The sequence below is a fragment of the Bacidia gigantensis genome, assembly GCF_019456465.1.
Source record: "Bacidia gigantensis strain McMullin 20006 chromosome Unknown contig_180, whole genome shotgun sequence".
In the NCBI taxonomy this organism is placed as follows: domain Eukaryota; kingdom Fungi; phylum Ascomycota; class Lecanoromycetes; order Lecanorales; family Ramalinaceae; genus Bacidia; species Bacidia gigantensis.
In genome coordinates this window covers 1,481,325-1,499,426 of record NW_025408596.1, presented here as the reverse complement: position 1 = coordinate 1,499,426, position 18,102 = coordinate 1,481,325, and the positions used below count along the sequence as shown (strand labels likewise).

At 49.9% G+C, this 18,102-nt stretch overlaps 6 protein-coding genes across 6 annotated transcripts; 4 read left to right on the top strand and 2 right to left on the bottom strand.

Annotated features, from left to right (window-relative positions):
• Nucleotides 1–402: 402 nt before the first annotated feature.
• KY384_003378 (uncharacterized protein) lies at nucleotides 403–2,292 on the top strand (the record flags this gene model as incomplete). The annotated part of the gene is made up of 1 exon (XM_044811896.1): nucleotides 403–2,292. The coding sequence occupies one exon, from the start codon at nucleotides 403–405 to the stop codon at nucleotides 2,290–2,292; it is 1,890 nt and encodes a 629-aa protein (XP_044671029.1).
• A 623-nt stretch (nucleotides 2,293–2,915) lies between these two features.
• KY384_003377 (uncharacterized protein) lies at nucleotides 2,916–3,638 on the bottom strand (the record flags this gene model as incomplete). Its single annotated transcript, XM_044811895.1, has 1 exon — nucleotides 2,916–3,638. The coding sequence occupies one exon, from the start codon at nucleotides 3,636–3,638 to the stop codon at nucleotides 2,916–2,918; it is 723 nt and encodes a 240-aa protein (XP_044671028.1).
• Nucleotides 3,639–4,273: 635 nt separating this feature from the next.
• KY384_003376 (uncharacterized protein) lies at nucleotides 4,274–6,058 on the top strand (the record flags this gene model as incomplete). Its single annotated transcript, XM_044811894.1, has 3 exons — nucleotides 4,274–4,429; nucleotides 4,478–4,882; nucleotides 4,982–6,058. The coding sequence occupies 3 exons, from the start codon at nucleotides 4,274–4,276 to the stop codon at nucleotides 6,056–6,058; spliced, it is 1,638 nt and encodes a 545-aa protein (XP_044671027.1).
• A 3,367-nt stretch (nucleotides 6,059–9,425) lies between these two features.
• Nucleotides 9,426–10,716, top strand: KY384_003375 (uncharacterized protein; the record flags this gene model as incomplete). The annotated part of the gene is made up of 2 exons (XM_044811893.1): nucleotides 9,426–10,010; nucleotides 10,060–10,716. The coding sequence occupies 2 exons, from the start codon at nucleotides 9,426–9,428 to the stop codon at nucleotides 10,714–10,716; spliced, it is 1,242 nt and encodes a 413-aa protein (XP_044671026.1).
• Nucleotides 10,717–10,919: 203 nt separating this feature from the next.
• On the bottom strand, nucleotides 10,920–12,916 carry KY384_003374 (uncharacterized protein; the record flags this gene model as incomplete). The annotated part of the gene is made up of 7 exons (XM_044811892.1): nucleotides 10,920–11,085; nucleotides 11,166–11,326; nucleotides 11,516–11,878; nucleotides 11,945–12,005; nucleotides 12,061–12,445; nucleotides 12,497–12,628; nucleotides 12,676–12,916. The coding sequence occupies 7 exons, from the start codon at nucleotides 12,914–12,916 to the stop codon at nucleotides 10,920–10,922; spliced, it is 1,509 nt and encodes a 502-aa protein (XP_044671025.1).
• A 694-nt stretch (nucleotides 12,917–13,610) lies between these two features.
• KY384_003373 (uncharacterized protein) lies at nucleotides 13,611–17,378 on the top strand (the record flags this gene model as incomplete). The annotated part of the gene is made up of 5 exons (XM_044811891.1): nucleotides 13,611–13,799; nucleotides 13,854–15,890; nucleotides 15,940–16,314; nucleotides 16,363–17,036; nucleotides 17,114–17,378. The coding sequence occupies 5 exons, from the start codon at nucleotides 13,611–13,613 to the stop codon at nucleotides 17,376–17,378; spliced, it is 3,540 nt and encodes a 1,179-aa protein (XP_044671024.1).
• Between the last annotated feature and the right edge of the window lie 724 nt (nucleotides 17,379–18,102).

Here is an 18,102-nt window from a genome sequence, read left to right as displayed (position 1 = left end):
GTGTTAGAATGTTTATACGCCAAAGTCACTTAGAAAGCCTTGTTCTTCGGCGGATATTTACGTAGACTTGGACAGATCGGCAGTTCATTGAGACTGCTTCGGAAGCCCAAGCTTGGTCGCGTGTTCTTGGACTAAAGAAACTCTTGACGCAGGCGAACGATGACATTAAGAGGAAGCGATAGGTCTCTTATTGCACGCGCTTCTCGAGGCGGTGGGCTGGTTGTCCGGGCGTTTTGCTCATTTCAACGCTCCTTCCGTAACTGATTATTTCCACGTTTGTACGTCAGCCTGCGCAGAAGTGACAACAGCCCACCTCTCCTCACCTTTGGTGATATCCTTAATCTCGAAGATAATGCATTGGGGGAACGAAATTCTATCTAGGCATTTTGGATCTTGGATACAATGCCCTCTATTCATCGACCGAACGCACCTCAGCGCCTGCCTAGTGCTGCGATTGAAAGTTCCTTCTTTCGTGCAAGAAACGATCAAAGCCCCCAAAGCTCAAACGGTCCAAACCCATCGATCCATTTGGAGTCACTAGTTAATACACCCACGCCAGTCTCTCCGAGGACAACCGTTCCACACAAGCCTGCAAGAAGAGACAGGAGCTCTGAAAGCACGAACAGTCCAAGCTTTCCCATCCCATTTTCGACAACGTTGCCCTCGGCCTCAAGACCAGAATGGCGCAGATTGCAGTCCGGAGGAAGCGGTAAATCCGATCAGGCGTCATTGGGAGGACAAAAAACGCCGACGACTCCAGACTCACCAGCATCTGGCTGGCTAGAGCGGCAAACACCAGAGACGGCCTCGCTATCCGAGTCCCTCAAATCTGAGTCAAAGGACCGTAAACGTTCTTCCATTAGCATTAAAGCTCGGAATCTTCTAGCTATCCCACAACTGCGAGTCTCTAGCGCAGCTACCAAGGATGGCGGTCCACCTCGTGAAGCAAGAAGCGGCTTCCGATGGCAGCATGAGATGTCAGGTCACTGGCTTGAGATCCGAGTGGGGCAAAGTAGACTCGTCGAAGAAAATTCACGAAAGCCATCTCGTGTTGGTGTAAGAGACCCACCCAATTTGTCTGCAAAAGCTAGGGAAATTTCTGGCATCTCCTCCGTTTCGCATTTTGCACCGGAGATCGACAATCTGTCTTCAACTGGCGTCACCTCCGACAATGTTAGGAGCAAAAACCCAAAGTCAAATTTGCACGAAGGTCTCTTTCAGAAGACCAAACGCCGACTCGGAATCAGGCGCTCAACTTCTGCTAAGAAATTCGCTTCATCTCCTCCGCTACCACGAATAGCTCCAATTCGCCGCACTCGTACTGGCGAAGTCCTCGAGCGGACAGCATCTGCCCTCCGCTTGATCTCCCTCCAACGCTTCTCTACACACACCTCTAATAGTAGCGCCCTCTCTATCGCTGATCCTCGCCAAGTGCGCCAAGTACCATCCAATGAAGCTACAATTCGCACTTCCACAATCCACTCTTCCTCGTCGTCAGATTCTATGCGCTCCTTCATGCAAGGCAAACCTCCCCTGCCGAGCCCAGATCAAAATGAAATGTACATCGGCGCCGACAACGGCCAGTATTTCCGTGTTGAGTTGACAGACCCTGGCGCCCCGACTTTTCTCCCCTCCGAAGCAAGGAGGGTCAATACCCCACCTATCAACAAGCACAAAGCCCGAGGTTTCTTCTTCAACTACAAACCCCCGAACGCAGACGATGCCATGCCGAAAATGTTCAAAGACCGAAAGCGGACCTACACCTTCTCCGAAGAGCAAGAGGAAGAGGAACTATCTCCCCCTCTTTCACCTCCCAAAACACCCATGAACCACGACCACCACGAGGCTGGACCAAAACACATGCACGAAGAAAACTGGAAGACCGGCGCAGGGTTTCATGCCGGCGGGAGCGGCAGGAGGGTGTCCGCGACAGAATGGTATAATGTGCAACTTGAAGCGATCGAGGCGGAAGCGGCGACTAGAGAGCAGTTCCTGCAGGAAATCCCGGATCACTTGGATACGTCGCCGTTGTGTCCGAAGAATTTGCGTAGTAAGGAGAAGGGGATGGGGATTTGTTCTATGCATGGCCGGAATGAAGAGGTGTGGGCGTCGATTGCCGGGGGTGGGGGTGGGGGGAAGGATTGGGCGAGGAGTGGAGGTGGGGTTGGCGGTAGTGAGGGTGAGGATAGCGAGGAGAGCGCTGAGGTCCTTCCGGGACGGCCAGTTAGGCGGACCGTCACGCGGACGGATTCGGAGCAGAATTATGGGCAGACGCATCGGATTGAGTATTGAGCTGTGCTAGTGGTGGTGGTATGAGCGGTGGGGACGTGAGTGGTGTGGTTCATTTAGGACTGTGAGGATAGAGCGGCAATTCAGGATATTCATTTGCGTTGCAGTCCTGTCTGGTTGTCGTCCCCTTGTCCCAAGATCGCTGGCCCAGAGACTGTACCACATTCTCATCAGCATCATATCTCAGAGCTTCTCTGGCGCCTGTATTTTGTCGGTTTGACATAAGGATCGGCTCAGAAGAAGTCGTGACGATTCTGGAATAGCCATACTTGCAGTGAGAATGCACACCTCCGGCAATCGGGTAGTCTTGCAGGCGTTACTACTACGACAGGCTGCTTGAAATAGATGCGAAAGTCTTATCTGATGGCGAGGGGGAAATGTCAAAGAGTTAGTTCACCTTCGTCCAGGTCGGTCTGTCCGACCCTATTACTAGTTGCATAGCAAAGAATGCATGCTAAGCACGACTTCAAGCACCTTTGTGACTGTATGTCCGCTGCAGAACACAAGATCCGATTCCAATCCAGGGGCAGGCTGAACTGAGCCATTGTGTATATGCCGAAAGCATTGACGAATCTTGCTGAGTAAGTGGGTACGAAAGGCCACTCCATTCAAAGAGTGGTCCCATCTCATCCACTGCTTTGCCAACACACACATGCGCGGCTATGGATCGCTATCATGCTTCCTACAACGAATATGCCGACAGCAAGGATGTACTGCGCTACTGAAAAGCCGCCTTGGATATCATTGCGAACGTTGGACCGCCACAGCGCTGCGGCAAGACTTGCAACGATTGAGAAGATTCCGAGGAAGATGAGCATGTAGCATGGTGGAATATAAATGGAGTAACGATTGAGGAGAGTACTCTGTAAATGCTGGGTATGCGATTCTGGCGTTGGCGAGGGTCTTGATGCTTGGAAGACTGTCGCCGCCTCAATGGCTGTGCTTGGTGCGGTGCTGGGAGGGCGAGGCGGGTGCGCATGTGACTCATGTGGATTGAGAACAGGCGACAGCTTGGCTGGCGACTTCTTTCTCGACAAAGCCCGGACGATTGGTTTTGTCTCAAGCTCGAGATATTCCAATGGCGCCAAACCAACCCTCTGCTGCCCTTTCAGACGCGCTCGGCACCATCCCTCCTCTTCTAGCATATGCGAAGTCTCCACAATCTCGAATATATCTCCTTCCTTGAACTCCAGCTCTTCCTTGTGTTCTGCGCCAGGTGTGAAGTCGTATCGCGCTCTGGCTGTTGTGGGTGGAGGTGGTGTTTTGCGACTTGGAGGAGGTGCCTTGCGGCGGACTGAGCGAGATGGCCTTAGATGTACGCCTGAGGATTCGGATTCTTTGATCCGCATGGTGCATGCGATACATTCAGAGCCTTGATCGTTAGGGCAAGGCCATAGACCTGATATTGATGATGGTTTTCAAATAACGAGCACAGTCCGTCAAATCAAGAAAACTCATAGTGCTAGATCAAGGGAAGTGCATGAGGGCAACGGTTTGATAGTCGGAGGGTGAAGGTCAGAAAGGGGCTCAGCATCTCAATTGACCGATGTCTTCCAATCACTCTCAGATGCAGACCTTTCGCCTGGCAAGTTAATACTTGGGATATCAGATTGAGGTGTAAGGGTGCGTCACGTGCAGCTGATGACAGCCTGAGGGACGGCCCGGAGAAAGCTAAAGATCGAACCAGACGATCAGTGTCCGGGCCACATCCTACTGCCTCAGGCTCTCATGACTGCCCTAGAATACAAGGGCATCTCGTAAGGAATCGTTTACGGGCAAGGTGTCTTACGAGCTTACCTATGCTGATTCACCTTGTTGATCGCTTGGCATTTGAGCACATCCTTCGGCCTTGGAATTCGAATGCCACTCTTGAAGTTGAGGTAAACTGGAAAACAATGAGTTAGACTTATGGTGTGTTCTAACACGACTATATGCCTCTTTTCAACGTGTGAGCAGCAGGTGAGCCTCAAATTGGTGTCATAAAATGCGTCTGCTTCAGACTACAGATATCACGCTACACAACTTTTACGATGATGACATCCCACCCTACGCAATTTTGTCCCATACGTGGGGTAAAGTTGAGGAGGAAGTGTCTCTGCATGATTCACGCGATGTAGCTGTGATGACACGCCCCGGATTCGTAAAGATTCAACGCTGCTGTGCTTTAGCAGCTGAACAAGGCTTGCAGTACGTATGGATTGATACTTGCTGTATCGATAAAACGAGCAGTGCCGAGCTCTCTGAAGCCATCAATTCAATGTACGAGTGGTACAAGAATGCGCAGGTTTGTTATGCCTACTTATCAGATGTTACTACAGCGCAAGGGCGCGAAATATCTGCATTCGATTCGACGCCTTCCAAAATTGTGCTCTTTCAAAGCAAATGGTTTGAGAGAGGGTGGACTCTACAAGAGCTTTTGGCTCCATCAGAGATTGAATTCTATGACCAAGCTTGGGGCAAGATCGGGACAAGATCGCGGTTGCAACGACTGATCTCAACTGCAACCGGCATCAGCTTTCCACACTTGAAGGATCCTAACAGTGCTTGCGTTGCTGTCAAGCTTTCTTGGGCTGCTCACCGTAAAACTACCAGGGTGAGTTATGTTCGAAGTCTCCCTTCTTTACTTGCCCTTTGTTTCAAGTCATGCTTGAACTTTCAACGCAGCCTTTTTCAGACTCTAATTTCCACTTAGGTCGAGGATATGGCCTATTGCTTGCTAGGACTTCTTGATGTCAATATACCCTTGATATATGGAGAGGGGCCTAGGGCTTTCACTAGGCTTCAACAGGAGATCATAAGGAATTCTAGCGATGAGTCTGTGTTCGCTTGGACAGACCCTGAAATACAATATAGCGGAATGCTGGCTCGCTCGCCGGCTGCTTTTGCATTGTCTGGTGGCGTCGTCGAAGCCACATTCGAGCATTCGGACAGACCTCCATATACGATTACGAATAAAGGTTTGGCAATCCAGACATTCCAGAAGGAACATGACCCACAGTACTTTTCCGACTCCAACAGATGTGTCCAGTTATTACATCTTCAATGTGCTGCATGGCGTGGTGAAGCCGAAATGTCGTATATTCAGCTAAAATTAACCAGGAAGACGAGGAATGAGTGGGTTCGCTCAGGAGCATGGATTAGCCGACCTGCCCCGGTTTCTCGCACCCCCATCGTCGCGTCAGAGAGGGCTGTGCCGGAGCGAGTAACTTACATAGACGCAGTATACAGACTCGACGCAGTCGCAGGTCTACAAAACACCGCAAGTAATGTCAAAAAGTCGGTCTTCATCATAAATCGGTTCACGGCGGGCATTCGCAAGAAAACCTTTCCTGTTCTACGCGAGAAGTTCTGTCTAGATGGTGAGGCTGCCGTTTCTGAGCGGAGGATCCAAGTTACTGCTCACGGGCCTTTATTTGCCGCACTACTTTTACAGTGGCAAGAAGATCTTCTCTACACTCTGATAATTAAATCACACGAAAACGACGCTCAGATAAGAGTCATTTCAATGGACGGTAAGAGTCCCAATCTCTTGACACAATCTGTCTTGGACACTTTCATCGACGAGCACCGTATTGGACGGTGCTGTTTTGCAGATAGCGGGCCCAAGTCTCAATTCACCTGGAGGCGAGGGATGGGTCTTCAGGCTGACTTGAACTATCTCTCCGGTCGAATAATTGCTGTTCCAGGTTTCGAATTAACGCTTTATGATATCTCGCTAGCACCCACCTCGCTTCAAAGTTGGCTATTGAAGCATATAGATGGCAAGTAAAGATGAGCACGTCTGATCTTGACAGCGAAAGGAATGGCAAGGCAACTCTAGAGTGCGAAGCTGCTTGATCCGGCACTAATTTGGAAACGCTTTTGTTGTCGCCTTCATACAACTTGACGTACGCTCCCATCCATGTCGACCTTTCGATAGCCAGGTAAATGGGTCACCTGATTGCGCATCAGCATCGCTCGTTTGAATCGCTAGCTTGAAAATGTGGTCGTTTCGCCCCGAGCATTTCCAAAGTCACTCTTCATAGGTATTAGGGTGAGCGCCACCCTCTCATTAGTGAACCTGGTTTAGAAGGTGCCTAGCTCACGATCTACGCTAACTCGTGTGGCGCCCGCAAGCGTTGCAACAGTAAGAGATGAATGCCTTCTTGGCGTGCTAAGAGGCTTTGAGATGACGAATAGGAAGTTGTTCCTGTCCAATACTGTAAATTGAGGTTCGCCCGGCGGCCCAGCCCTCGACGACCTTGATATCTGCTACCATGCTGTTTACACGACCCTCGGACCTAGTCTATGCATCTCAAACAATTCCAGCACGATTTGTCAAGATAAGAAAAGCAGGATATCGAGAGCGCCATGGAGGTACGAAACGTCGTACCTGCTACTGTTCTGTCACGGCTTCGAGTACAACCTTGCAACAGGTGGGCAGCAAGCCATGCCGCTGGCCAGGTTTGTTTTAGTCGTTACGTGGTGTCTCGAGCTTACCTCGCCTGAGCATCTGCCCCTAGGCCACCTGAGCACTCGCTCGTGGCCCCGTCTGGAGGACAAAGTGGGGACCAAGCACTAGGAGATCGTCACCTTAGCTCACGAGTTTCAGCCACACAAATGGTGTCAGCCTTGTTCTAGCATCTGGCCCCATGCCTTCTCCTTTCTCGGCCGTGGGCTATGATACGCTATCGCTTCCTACTTATGGCCGCGTTGGCCTGTATGGTCGCATTTGTTTGCTTTAACATAGCTCTGCCAGGCCTGACCATCTGGGTTATCTTTCCGGGGTGATTAAAAAAAAGTGAATCTTCAAAATGCAGTCCAAATTTTCAACCGATAGAACACAGCGGATGACCAGAATGCACAATATCGGCGGTGGAACGGAGTGAAGCCAAAGACCTTGGGTGGCAAATTTTGTTTTTTGGGCAGAATTTTGAGTCTTGTTGAACCAATTGGGCTTCCACCGCATTATCGGGGATTCCCAGTCTGGTTTCCAAATGACGAATTGTCCGAGCCCATTCGATACTCTTCAAGCGCTGCAGCTCCCGGCTGTCAAGACATGGGACACTCATTGCAACTGGACAGCCTACCTTGAATCAAATACCGCATCCCTTGACAGTGCTTCTTACCTTCGCAACGAGTGTATGAGCCGGTCTGGCAGCAATGAATCGAAACAGTGTCCTTTGCTGGATCAATATTGCAACAGCGCGGAATTCGTCTTCGCCTCCAGGCCTCTCCTGACCGTATGCTCGCTTTACCCGAATGTGACTCTTACCTTGCCTGAAATCAAGACGTCGGCAACCAATATCACCATCAATGATGCCTCGCGAAAATACACACGTCGACAAGCATTTGAATTGTCTTCAATAGTATCAACAGGCCTCCTTAGCTATTGTGCCTTGCTACCCAAGTGCTCACGATCAGGGGCTTGTTCCACAGCCACCCTCTCAGATATTGATGGTCAACTTTCTGGTCATGGTGTAGTAAGGTGTTGGGACCAAATTTGCAACTCATACGTCGCAAGTGTAAATCCTGATTTCGGTGGCCTTGGTGTCCGTTTACAGCTTTTGAAAGAATGCCTTCTCCGCTAATGATATGACAGATGATTCTATCTTACCTCATCCAGATATCAATCGCCATACTTAGTCTCGCAATAATCGCCACACCCCAATTCGTCAAGCTCAGTCGATCAAACGAACTTCAAGCGCCAGTAACCCAACGGCAGCACTCACACTCCTCTGACAAGACATCGCACACCAAGCCCCAGCCAAAGGCCTCATCCCACCTCCTCAATTTCCACCGCTTCCTCTCCGACTTCCACACACTTCAATGCTACTACTCAACCACCCTCCAAATCGCCACCTTCATCGCCCTCTACGGCCCCCTCTCAACTTCCAACAGCATCAAAAACCCCTTCGACGGCGCCTTCCTCCTTCTCGTCAGCACAAACGGCATATTCCCCATCGCAGTCACATTCTACACCCTCCTCCTATGCAACAGACTTACTCTATACGACGTGCTACTAACCAGTCTCTCAGCCATTTTGGGCTCCTGCACCGGCATCGAGCTTGTTGGACTACTCTCGAAACCGTATAACAGAACCCAGGCAACGAAATTTGCAGACAGAGGTTGGCCTACTGCCACGGGCGGGTTGGCTCCGGAGGGAATCTGTGGCAGGAACTATGAAATTAACTACCCTAAGAAGCTGAAACCGGAGAGATTCTTCCTAGCTGGGGCAGCGCTGTGCGATGCACTTATTGTCTGTGTGATCGTGCGGTGGCTAGTAACATCTTTTCCATCCCCCTTGTCACGAATCAGATGTTGGTGGACGCGTCTTAGGCATATAAAGTTAGTCGGGCGATTCTCTTTCGCTGAGCATACGGGAAGGTTGATGAGAGCGGCGGTACATGTGGCAGCAGGGTCAATACTTGTCTGGTGCACTGCGATGGAGTTGTTCTTCTTTTACCAGATGCTGGTACCGCAGTACGATCGTATTGTCAATGTTGAAGATTGGGGGTTTGGCCAGATCGTGGGAATTGCTGTCTGGGCTGCCGTGGTTGTTGATTATGTGAGGCATGAGCTTGGCTTGTGGTGGGAAGACCGTACCTAACCATGTGGTGGGAGGGGATTTCTCTAATGTAAATAGACTCTGTAAGCTATACACAAGTCTCCCTACCATAGAGCATTTTCTACAAACCCACAAGTGGTACCAGTGATGGTGGGAGAGGGGCTTTGGATCTTGTATTTTAAAATTTTAGGGATCGTGTGCTGTATTTCCATCTTTGTACATTGAAACGAATTGTTCTAGACGGCCTTACAGTGTTTAAAGTCTGGTGTCTTCTCAATGATTTGCTGCCTCCTACAATCAAGCTGCCTATATTCCAGATGAGCAGGCAGTGGTTTGTATCTATGGACTCTACGACGACTGGAAATCCAAGGAGGCTAGTCTGTGCCGAGACCGCTGAGACAAAACCCCTGTAGTCATTGACAATAATATACCAGTAGTCTGCTAAGGTTGTAACATTGTAACGCTTGTCAAAACAAGAGAAAAAAGGGGCCATCAGTATTAGTGCCGCGACCTTGTGCACGCGACTCACTTTTGGATCTGGACTTTTCTGGCAGCTGCCGTCCCAATCTACTCTCTTCTTCTTTACAAAATGGCAAATCATGACCCACTGATCAGTCTGCGCCAATCTATCGCCTCCGAAAGCCCAATCAGCCTTTCCGCCTCCACAGATAATAATCCCACTGAGAACCTCGCCGTCGCAACCCACCTCTATTTTTCAGCTCCCGAACCACACGCCATATCCTTAGACACACCAACGCGCTTCATTTCGTCCGAGAAGCCCGTCGACCTCCGTAGTATCTTTTTCGCCTGGCAGAAGCGTCATGATGCCATCCAAGACTATATTGATTCTGTTCAGTCACTCAGTGATGAGCTCGAGAAGTCCGGCCAAGCTGGACGAGTGACAAACTTAGTGTTCGTTCAGAGACTAGACTTGATCACATGGCTCGAAGGGGCTTCGGACGAGAGTGAATTCATCAAGCCATTAGAAGGAGACAGCGCGGCAGCTAAATCTGCTCAGCTTGCATCCGGGTCGGCTGGGGGAATCGCCACAGTACCTAGCAGCGCTGCCGCTGCAAGAATCGGGAAACAAGTCGACCCGCGACTACAAGAGATCTATAATCTTGAGAGAAGGATGGGGGATAGAAATAGCATACTTCGTGGTCACAAGCCTACAGTGAGGTTACCATGACCTTTCCACACACGCCAGAATACTAAGATCTCAGGACTTCTCCTACGTCCGCAAATACTCCGAGACCTTCATCAAAGACAAGAAGAAACCCAACGCCCCCTCCACCATCCCTGCAAACCCCACCACAACCCTCGCCTCACGCGACAAAAAGCCCGGCCGACGCCCCGACCCCATCATCCTGCTCTCCCCCTCCGCTTCCTCCCTCCTACGCATGTCAAACATAAAATCCTTCCTGGACAGCGGTACCTACGTCCCCGCAGACTCCTCCTCCACGACAGCCAATATCCTGCACGTATCCCGCCTCCTCCCCAGCATCGACCCGCAACGGCCTTTCCGCTTCATCCTCGTCGACACGCCTGAGCAGTTCAAGCCCGATTATTGGAATCGCGTTGTGGCGGTGTTTACGACGGGGCAGACGTGGCAGTTCAAGAGCTATAAGTGGCAGAATGCGCCCGATCTGTTCAAGCATTCGCTCGGGATTTATCTTGGGTGGCGGGGGGAGGATATTCCGGCTAGTGTGAGGGGGTGGGGACGCGGGGTTACGAGTGCGCAGGTCGATAAGTGGAATCCGGCGCAGGGCGTGCAGGGGCGGTGGAGGGATAGGGAGGTTGTGGAGGGGATTTGGGGGAGGGTGGAGGAGAGTATGAGGAGTAGAGGGTGGAGCAAGGATGGGGGGCCGGTGGAGAGGTGATGGGGCTGGAGACTGGGCTTCGCGCTCTGGAGTAAATTTTCGAGTGGGAAGGATGAGGAAGACTTAAGCGTTGGCGTTGTTGGGAGATATCTGTCCTGGCAAGACTTAACCTATTGGAAATTGAAAAAGGATTACTTGTAGCTATCAAACTACACGGCTCACAAGCTTGTGCAAATATTACACTCGTCTACTTTCGTCTTCACCTACTTCACCATCACTCTCAGCCCCTTCGAATCAAGCTTGGGCAAAGGCAGCATGAAGTCATGCACCAATTTGACGTCAGTCTCATCAGTCTCGAAAAGCTCGAGCTTTGGCCCGCCGGGTCGGAAGATGCACGCAAGTACGATGTACAGTTCAGCGGTGGCGAGACTAGATATCAAGGAATCAGTTACAGCGAATGAATGGCATCCCGAGTACTAATGATGATACCAATGGGAAGGAAGACTTACTGCATCCCTAGACACTGCCGTGATCCTTTGGTGAAGGGCACCCAATTCCTGTCCATCAGTGGATTGTAATCTCCAAGCCAGCGGTCGGGGATGAACTTGTCAGGCTCAGGGTAGATTTTGGGGTCTGAGTGCATGAAATAGGCGGACATGCCGACAGATGCCTATAGATGTGTCGAAAGATTAGCTTTGGCTCCATAGGTCGATGGAGCGTAAACTCACGCCTGCGGGTATTGTCCACTTTTTGTATTGGATGGCGCAGTCCGGAGAGCAGCGTGGTAGTCGATGCACTATGCCGTAGCCGAGACTGCCAATGAGCATTAGCATTGTTCATTATTTTGGCAGTCATTGACTTGCCGGAGGCCTTCTTTAATGACAGCGTGCATATATGGCAACTTCTCCAGCTCGTCAAAGGTAGGAATCTGCTCTGGGAAGCCAGCAGTAAGGTGTCTGAGCTCTCGGCTTAGTCGTCCCCTGATGTTGTCATTTGCCATAATGTAGTAGGAAATAAAGTCGAAAAGACGACCGGTGGTGACAGATCCGCCACCCAGTAGGATTTGAGCTTCTCGGGACAATCTCTCCGTTGACTTCTCTGATTCTGGCATGTCACTACTCATGACGTGGCGGAAAATGGAGGTGTGAATCTCAGCAACTCCGCCGCCGGCGTCTGCTTGCTCTTTCGCACGCTTTGCATCCAAGATATGGGCTTTGGACATCTGAATCGTTGTTTAGCAGCTTTCTCTTATGGAGGGAGACATCAGTCCGACCGCTTCGTATCTAACCATAGCATTTCCGCCTGGAAATGCCCACAACAAGATTGATTTTGGTATCAGCGCGACGATCCTGCACCCTTGCATTGAGACGTGTGCTCTAGAAAACTGACTCTTCTTAGACTCACCTGATAAGCAATGGTAGATTAACGAAAATTGGCATGGAGAGGGCGATAGACTCCAGTGTATTGAACCTGACACGCGTGAGCAATCGCCACGGTGGGAAGTTGGCTTTGGTGTACCATTCAGGCGAAAAGTTCGGGTCGTCAAGATAGCTCTCATCTGACTCGGTACAGATGTTGCGCATGACATCGCCAGTCAATGCTGCGAATACATGATCTAAACGGACAATAGTATCTGTTCCTTTCAATTGCTCAAGCCGAGCGAGCAACCGCCGGGCACAGTCATTCAGCATGGGAGTAAGTCGCCGAACGCCTGCTCGAGAGAAGAAGGGTTCTAGTGGCTTTCTTCGTCTGCGATGTAGGTCGTGCTTGTCCGTTATAAAATGTGAGTCTTCATCGATCAGTCAAATACCTCGCCCCCAGTGGACTTGATATTCCCTACCATCAAAGCCCAATCCTTTCGCAAAGGCATGATAGTTGTCTGTTCGTCGTTTACTCTCCACAACATAGATCTCGTTGTAAAAATCTGCGTCATCAATGGACAACTCTTCAGGGTTGACTCTGACAATAGGGCCTTGACAAGACATTAATAGTGTCTTCTCTCATACGTATGCATCATACCATAGTCTCGATGCATTTGCTCGATGCGGTAAAGGTACGAGCCATTCTTCACATAATCGTAGTAGAACTCGTAGAGTCCTGTGACCGCTGCTATCTTTGGCCCAGGAAAGCCTGCGAGTGGAGCGAAGAACAGTCTGTATACAACGAGACCAAGATGGTAGGCTAGAAAGACAAGGAACATAACAAGAGACAGCCCAGCATTGAATGCTTCGGGCAGAAGCTGCGAAATACCCTCCATCATACCATGAGAAACGTGGGACAGCAATAAGGAAGGGCGATGAGAAGATGAGCATTTCTTGCCTTTCTACAAACTCGAGTCCTTTGTCAGACCAAAAGTCTATCTCCTCGCCACAGATTCAATGATATGAGAGCGCGTTAATGGATGTGTCACATGCTCGCAAGTATGCATATGCATATGTCTTTACCGACTCGTGCAGCTTTGGCTTTTGCAGATCATTTGACGACAGCCCAAATGCCGCCAATTGCAGACATGTACCGTCGTACAGTGTGGGGTTTGCATCAACCATTGACTCTGAGCGGGCCAACCCACGAGTCAGTGATTTGTTTAGTTCGATATCCGACATAGAACTTATGCAAGGTTGACACGTCCGCCACGGGCCTTCTGCGGCCCTATCCTGCATTGTTCTCGCGAGGATTCCTGCACTACGGTTCTAGGAAGGTCTAAGATGAGAACGCGCAAATAGACTGGCTTGCTGATCGCGATGTGCTCATGCCTATCGCTGACCATAATACTTGCATTTTACAACCGGTTGATTATCTTCCCGAATTCTTGCGGGCTTTGAATAGGGGTTTGCCAAGCCTCGTCAGCTGTTGCTGAGTCAGCCGCGGGGCGCGCCTCCTTCCGCGTTGTTTACTTTTTGCGACTTTGGATCATTACCCAACGATCACAGCCGCGAACGACACTCACCGTCAAGATGAGGATCATTGAGCTCGTGATTGATGGCTTCAAATCATATGCTGTCCGTACGGTCATCAGCGGCTGGGATGAGAGCTTCAACTCAATTACAGGACTCAACGGATCCGGAAAGTCGAATATCCTAGATGCAATATGTTTTGTCCTTGGTATTACGAGTATGAGCACTGTGCGGGCGCAAAATATCCAGGTGAGTCCTGATCAAATTTGGTGATTCACCGGAAATGATTCTGAAATCATGTAGGATCTCATCTACAAGCGAGGGCAAGCGGGCGTTACCAAGGCGTCTGTCACCATCGTCTTCGATAATCGGGACACCAAAAAGTCACCGATAGGCTTTGAAGAATATGCACAGATCAGTGTGACCAGACAAATTGTCCTCGGAGGCACCTCCAAATACCTCATCAATGGCCACCGCGCGCAACAGCAAACCGTTCAGAACCTCTTTCAATCCGTGCAACTCAACATAAACAATCCGAATTTCCTCATCATGCAGGGTCGCATCACCAAAGTCTTGAACATGAAGCCTGTGGAGATATTATCTATGATCGAAGAAGCTGCAGGCACTAGGATGTTTGAGGATCGCAGAGACAAGGCTTTCAAAACCATGAATAAGAAGGAGATGAAAGTTCAAGAGATCACGGAGCTATTGAAGGAAGAGATTGAGCCGAAATTGGAGAAGCTCAGATCAGAGAAAAGGGCTTTTTTAGATTTTCAGACTACGCAGAGCGATCTGGAGAGGTTAACGAAGTTGGTCGTTGCTCACGATTACCTCAAGAACAGAGAAAGAGGCAAGCAATCCGCAAACGATCTAGAGCTTAAGAAGCAACGGACGGCTGATTTGGAAGACGGTGCGAGGAGAATGAAGAGCGAAATGACACATCTTGAGGAAGACATCAAGAGAGTAAAAGCCGCAAGGGAGAAAGAGCTTAAGAAAGGCGGAAAATTCCAGGCCTTGGAGGAGGAGGCAAAGATGCACTCACACGAAGCAGTCAGACTTCAGACACAGTCTGATTTGAAATCGGCAAGCATGAAAGAGGAGCAGACGAATGGAACGGGACTCAAAAGTACGGTCAGAGATCTCGAGGCTCAGCTGAAAGAAAAGAGCAAACTTTACGATAAATTGCAAGCACAATACGACAAGGCCAAGGCTGATCTTGACAGCCAAAACGAAGAGGTAGAAAAGAAAGAGGATTTACTGCAATCGTTACAGACAGGTATTGCTGCAAGAGATGGTCAGGAAAGCGGGTATCAAGGACAACTTCATGAAGCCCGAAATCAAGTCAGCGCCGCAAGTACTGAGCAAGAGCAGGCTAGGATGAAGATCCAGCATCTAGAAAAGCGAATCAAGGAGGACGAGCCACGCGCCAAGAAAGCAAAGGAGCAGAACTCAGGCTTGACGAAAAGCCTGGAGACATTGAAAGCTCAAGCCAAAAAGCTGGAAGCAGAACTCAAGAAGTCGGGCTTCGAGCCTGGCAAGGAAGACGAAATGCATCAACGCGAAACCTCACTCCAAAAACAGATTAGATCTTTGAGAGAGCAAGCTGACGGGTTGAAGAGAAAAGTGTCGAGCCTCGATTTTTCGTATAATGATCCTTCTCCAAAGTTTGATCGGTCGAAGGTGAAAGGCCTAGTTGCACAATTGTTCACGCTCGACAAAGACAAAACTAAAGCTGGTACTGCACTCGAGATCTGCGCCGGGGGTCGGCTTTACAATGTAGTCGTAGACTCAGCGGAGACCGGCACTCAATTATTGCAGAACGGCAAGCTGAAGAAACGTGTCACCATCATCCCGCTAAACAAGATATCAGCCTTTAAAGCATCCGCAGACAAGATAGGAGCTGCCCAGAAATTGGCGCCAGGCAAAGTTGATCTTGCCCTCTCTCTGGTTGGGTATGATGATGAGGTGACAGCGGCAATGCAGTATGTATTTGGCTCGACGCTCGTATGTGAAGATGCCGAGACGGCAAAAAGAGTCACCTTTGATCCTGCCGTCCGTCTCAAAAGTGTCACGCTCGAGGGAGACGTTTACGACCCTTCGGGTACCTTATCCGGAGGCAGCTCACCTAGCTCGAGCGGAGTGCTTGTTATTATGCAAAAGCTGAACCTTCTTACTCAAGAAATGCAAGGCTATGAGGTGGAGCTGGCAGAACTGCAAGGTGCTATGGCAAAGGAGAAGAAGAAGCTCGAAAATTGCAAGAAAATAAAACAAGAGCTTGATCTGAAGACGCATGAAATAACATTGACTGAGGATCAAATTAAAGGAAACTCTTCGTCCTCCGTAAGTTTATCATGGGAGGAGATGCTTTGACTCAACTGACTCTTTACAGATTATTTCAGCGGTGGAGGAGATGAGAGCCAACGTCGAGCAGCTAAAGCAAGACACTGTTGAAGCGAAAGCCAGGCAAACAGAGGCGTCCAAGGATATCAAACGGATTGAAAAGGATATGCAAGACTTCGACAAGAATAAAGACAGTAAGCTCGCTGAGCTGCAAAAGAGCGTCAACGACTTAAGGAAAAGTCAAACGAAAAATTCTGTCTCGGTCAAGACCCTTCAAAAAGAGCTTCAGTCAAGTAGACTCGAGGCCGAACAAGCAGGGGCCGATCTCGGCGCTGCCCAGGATCAACTAGCAGAGGTTAATTCGACTCTCAAAGCACAAGAGGCCGAGATCAAAGCTCTACAAGGAGAGCAGGCTCGAGTCAAGGTTCGTCCATCCATGATCAGCACTTGAACATCTACTCACATATTCTAGGATGCCCAAGATCTTGCACAAGCAAAGCTAGATGATGAGCGCGCTAAATTGACCGGCTTCGACGAAGAGCTGAACGCGCTTGAGAATACGTCAAGGTCCAAATCTCAACGGATAGCTGACGATGGTTTAGAGCTCCAGAGACTGTCACACCAAGTCGAGAAGTTTGTTAAGGATCAACAAGCTGCTAATCAAGTGCTTCGCGAGATGGAGAAGCAGCACGACTGGATCGCCGAAGAAAAGGAAAGCTTCGGTAGAACCAACACGCCCTATGACTTCGCAGGCAAAAACATCGCTGAGTGCAAATCCTCTATGAAAAGCCTGACCGAGCGCTTTCAAGGCATGAAAAAGAAGATCAACCCGAAGGTCATGAATATGATCGACAGTGTTGAGAAGAAAGAAGCTGCCCTAAAGAACATGATGAAGACTGTCATCCGTGATAAGACAAAGATCGAAGAGACTATCGTCAGCCTGGACCATTATAAGAAAGAAGCGCTGCAGAAAACATGGACCAAAGTTAACCGTGACTTCGGCGCCATCTTCGCAGATCTCCTACCTGGCAGTTTCGCCAAGTTGGATCCTCCAGAAGGCAAACAAATCAGTGATGGTTTGGAGGTGAAAGTTAGCTTAGGCAAGGTCTGGAAGCAATCACTCAACGAGCTGAGTGGTGGTCAACGGTATGCCCCTTTCCCCTTTCCCCAACCAAATCCCCTTCTTCTCCAAGAGAATAAGCGACATGCTCACAAAGTCACAGCTCCCTGATTGCGCTCTCCCTAATCCTCGCCCTTCTTCAATTCAAACCCGCGCCCATGTACATCCTCGACGAAGTGGACGCAGCGCTCGATCTCTCACATACGCAGAATATTGGCCGCCTTATCAAAACGAGATTTAAAGGTAGTCAATTCATTATTGTCTCGCTGAAGGACGGCATGTTCCAAAATGCGAATCGAATATTCAAGACGAGGTTCCAGGAGGGTACGAGCGTTGTTCAGGCGTTGACGAGTGCGGATATGCGATGATGATGGTATTGACGATGTGTATGCACATTATTTGAATTGGGGACATCTTAGAGATTAGCATGGTGTCTGGCGTGAATGATTTGTTTAGGGGGAGGTATATACAGCATTGTAACGTTGATTGTATTGGTTTCTATTAGTATTAAAACTCAGGCAAATTTTAGTCTTCGACTGTTTGTACCCTCCTAACTTTCCTCAACTTTTCCCCTCTACCTACCATGACTATCCCACCCACCCCCCTCCATACCTACCACTGCCCCTGCTCCACCCTCCTCTTTTGTACACCATACAACCTCTCTTCCCTCCCGCGGCGCAACCCTCCGTCTCTCGATCGAGCGTACATTCTGCCTCTCCCTCCTACCCCCTCAACCAACCCCAACATCAATACCCCCGGCCCCACCACTACTGAGAATGCCTTTCTACCCTCTCTGCTTTCGGCAAATCTCCTCCCGGCCCGCAAAATCACTGTTGTGAGGAGAGAGGATGGATATGAGCGCCGGAGAGTGCATAGGTGCGGGAGGTGTGGGTTGGGTGTTGGGTATGAGGCTGAGAACCCAGGGGGCAACGGGCAGTTGGCAGAGATGGGAGGGGCAGGGGCAGAGGAAAGGGGGAGAATGAGGGTTTTGTTTTTGATGGAGGGGTTGGTGGAGAGTGAGGAGTTGGGGTTGGAGGGGAGCGGTGGTGAGGGGGGTGGTGGGAAGTGAGGGTGTCAGAGCTCGAAGAGATC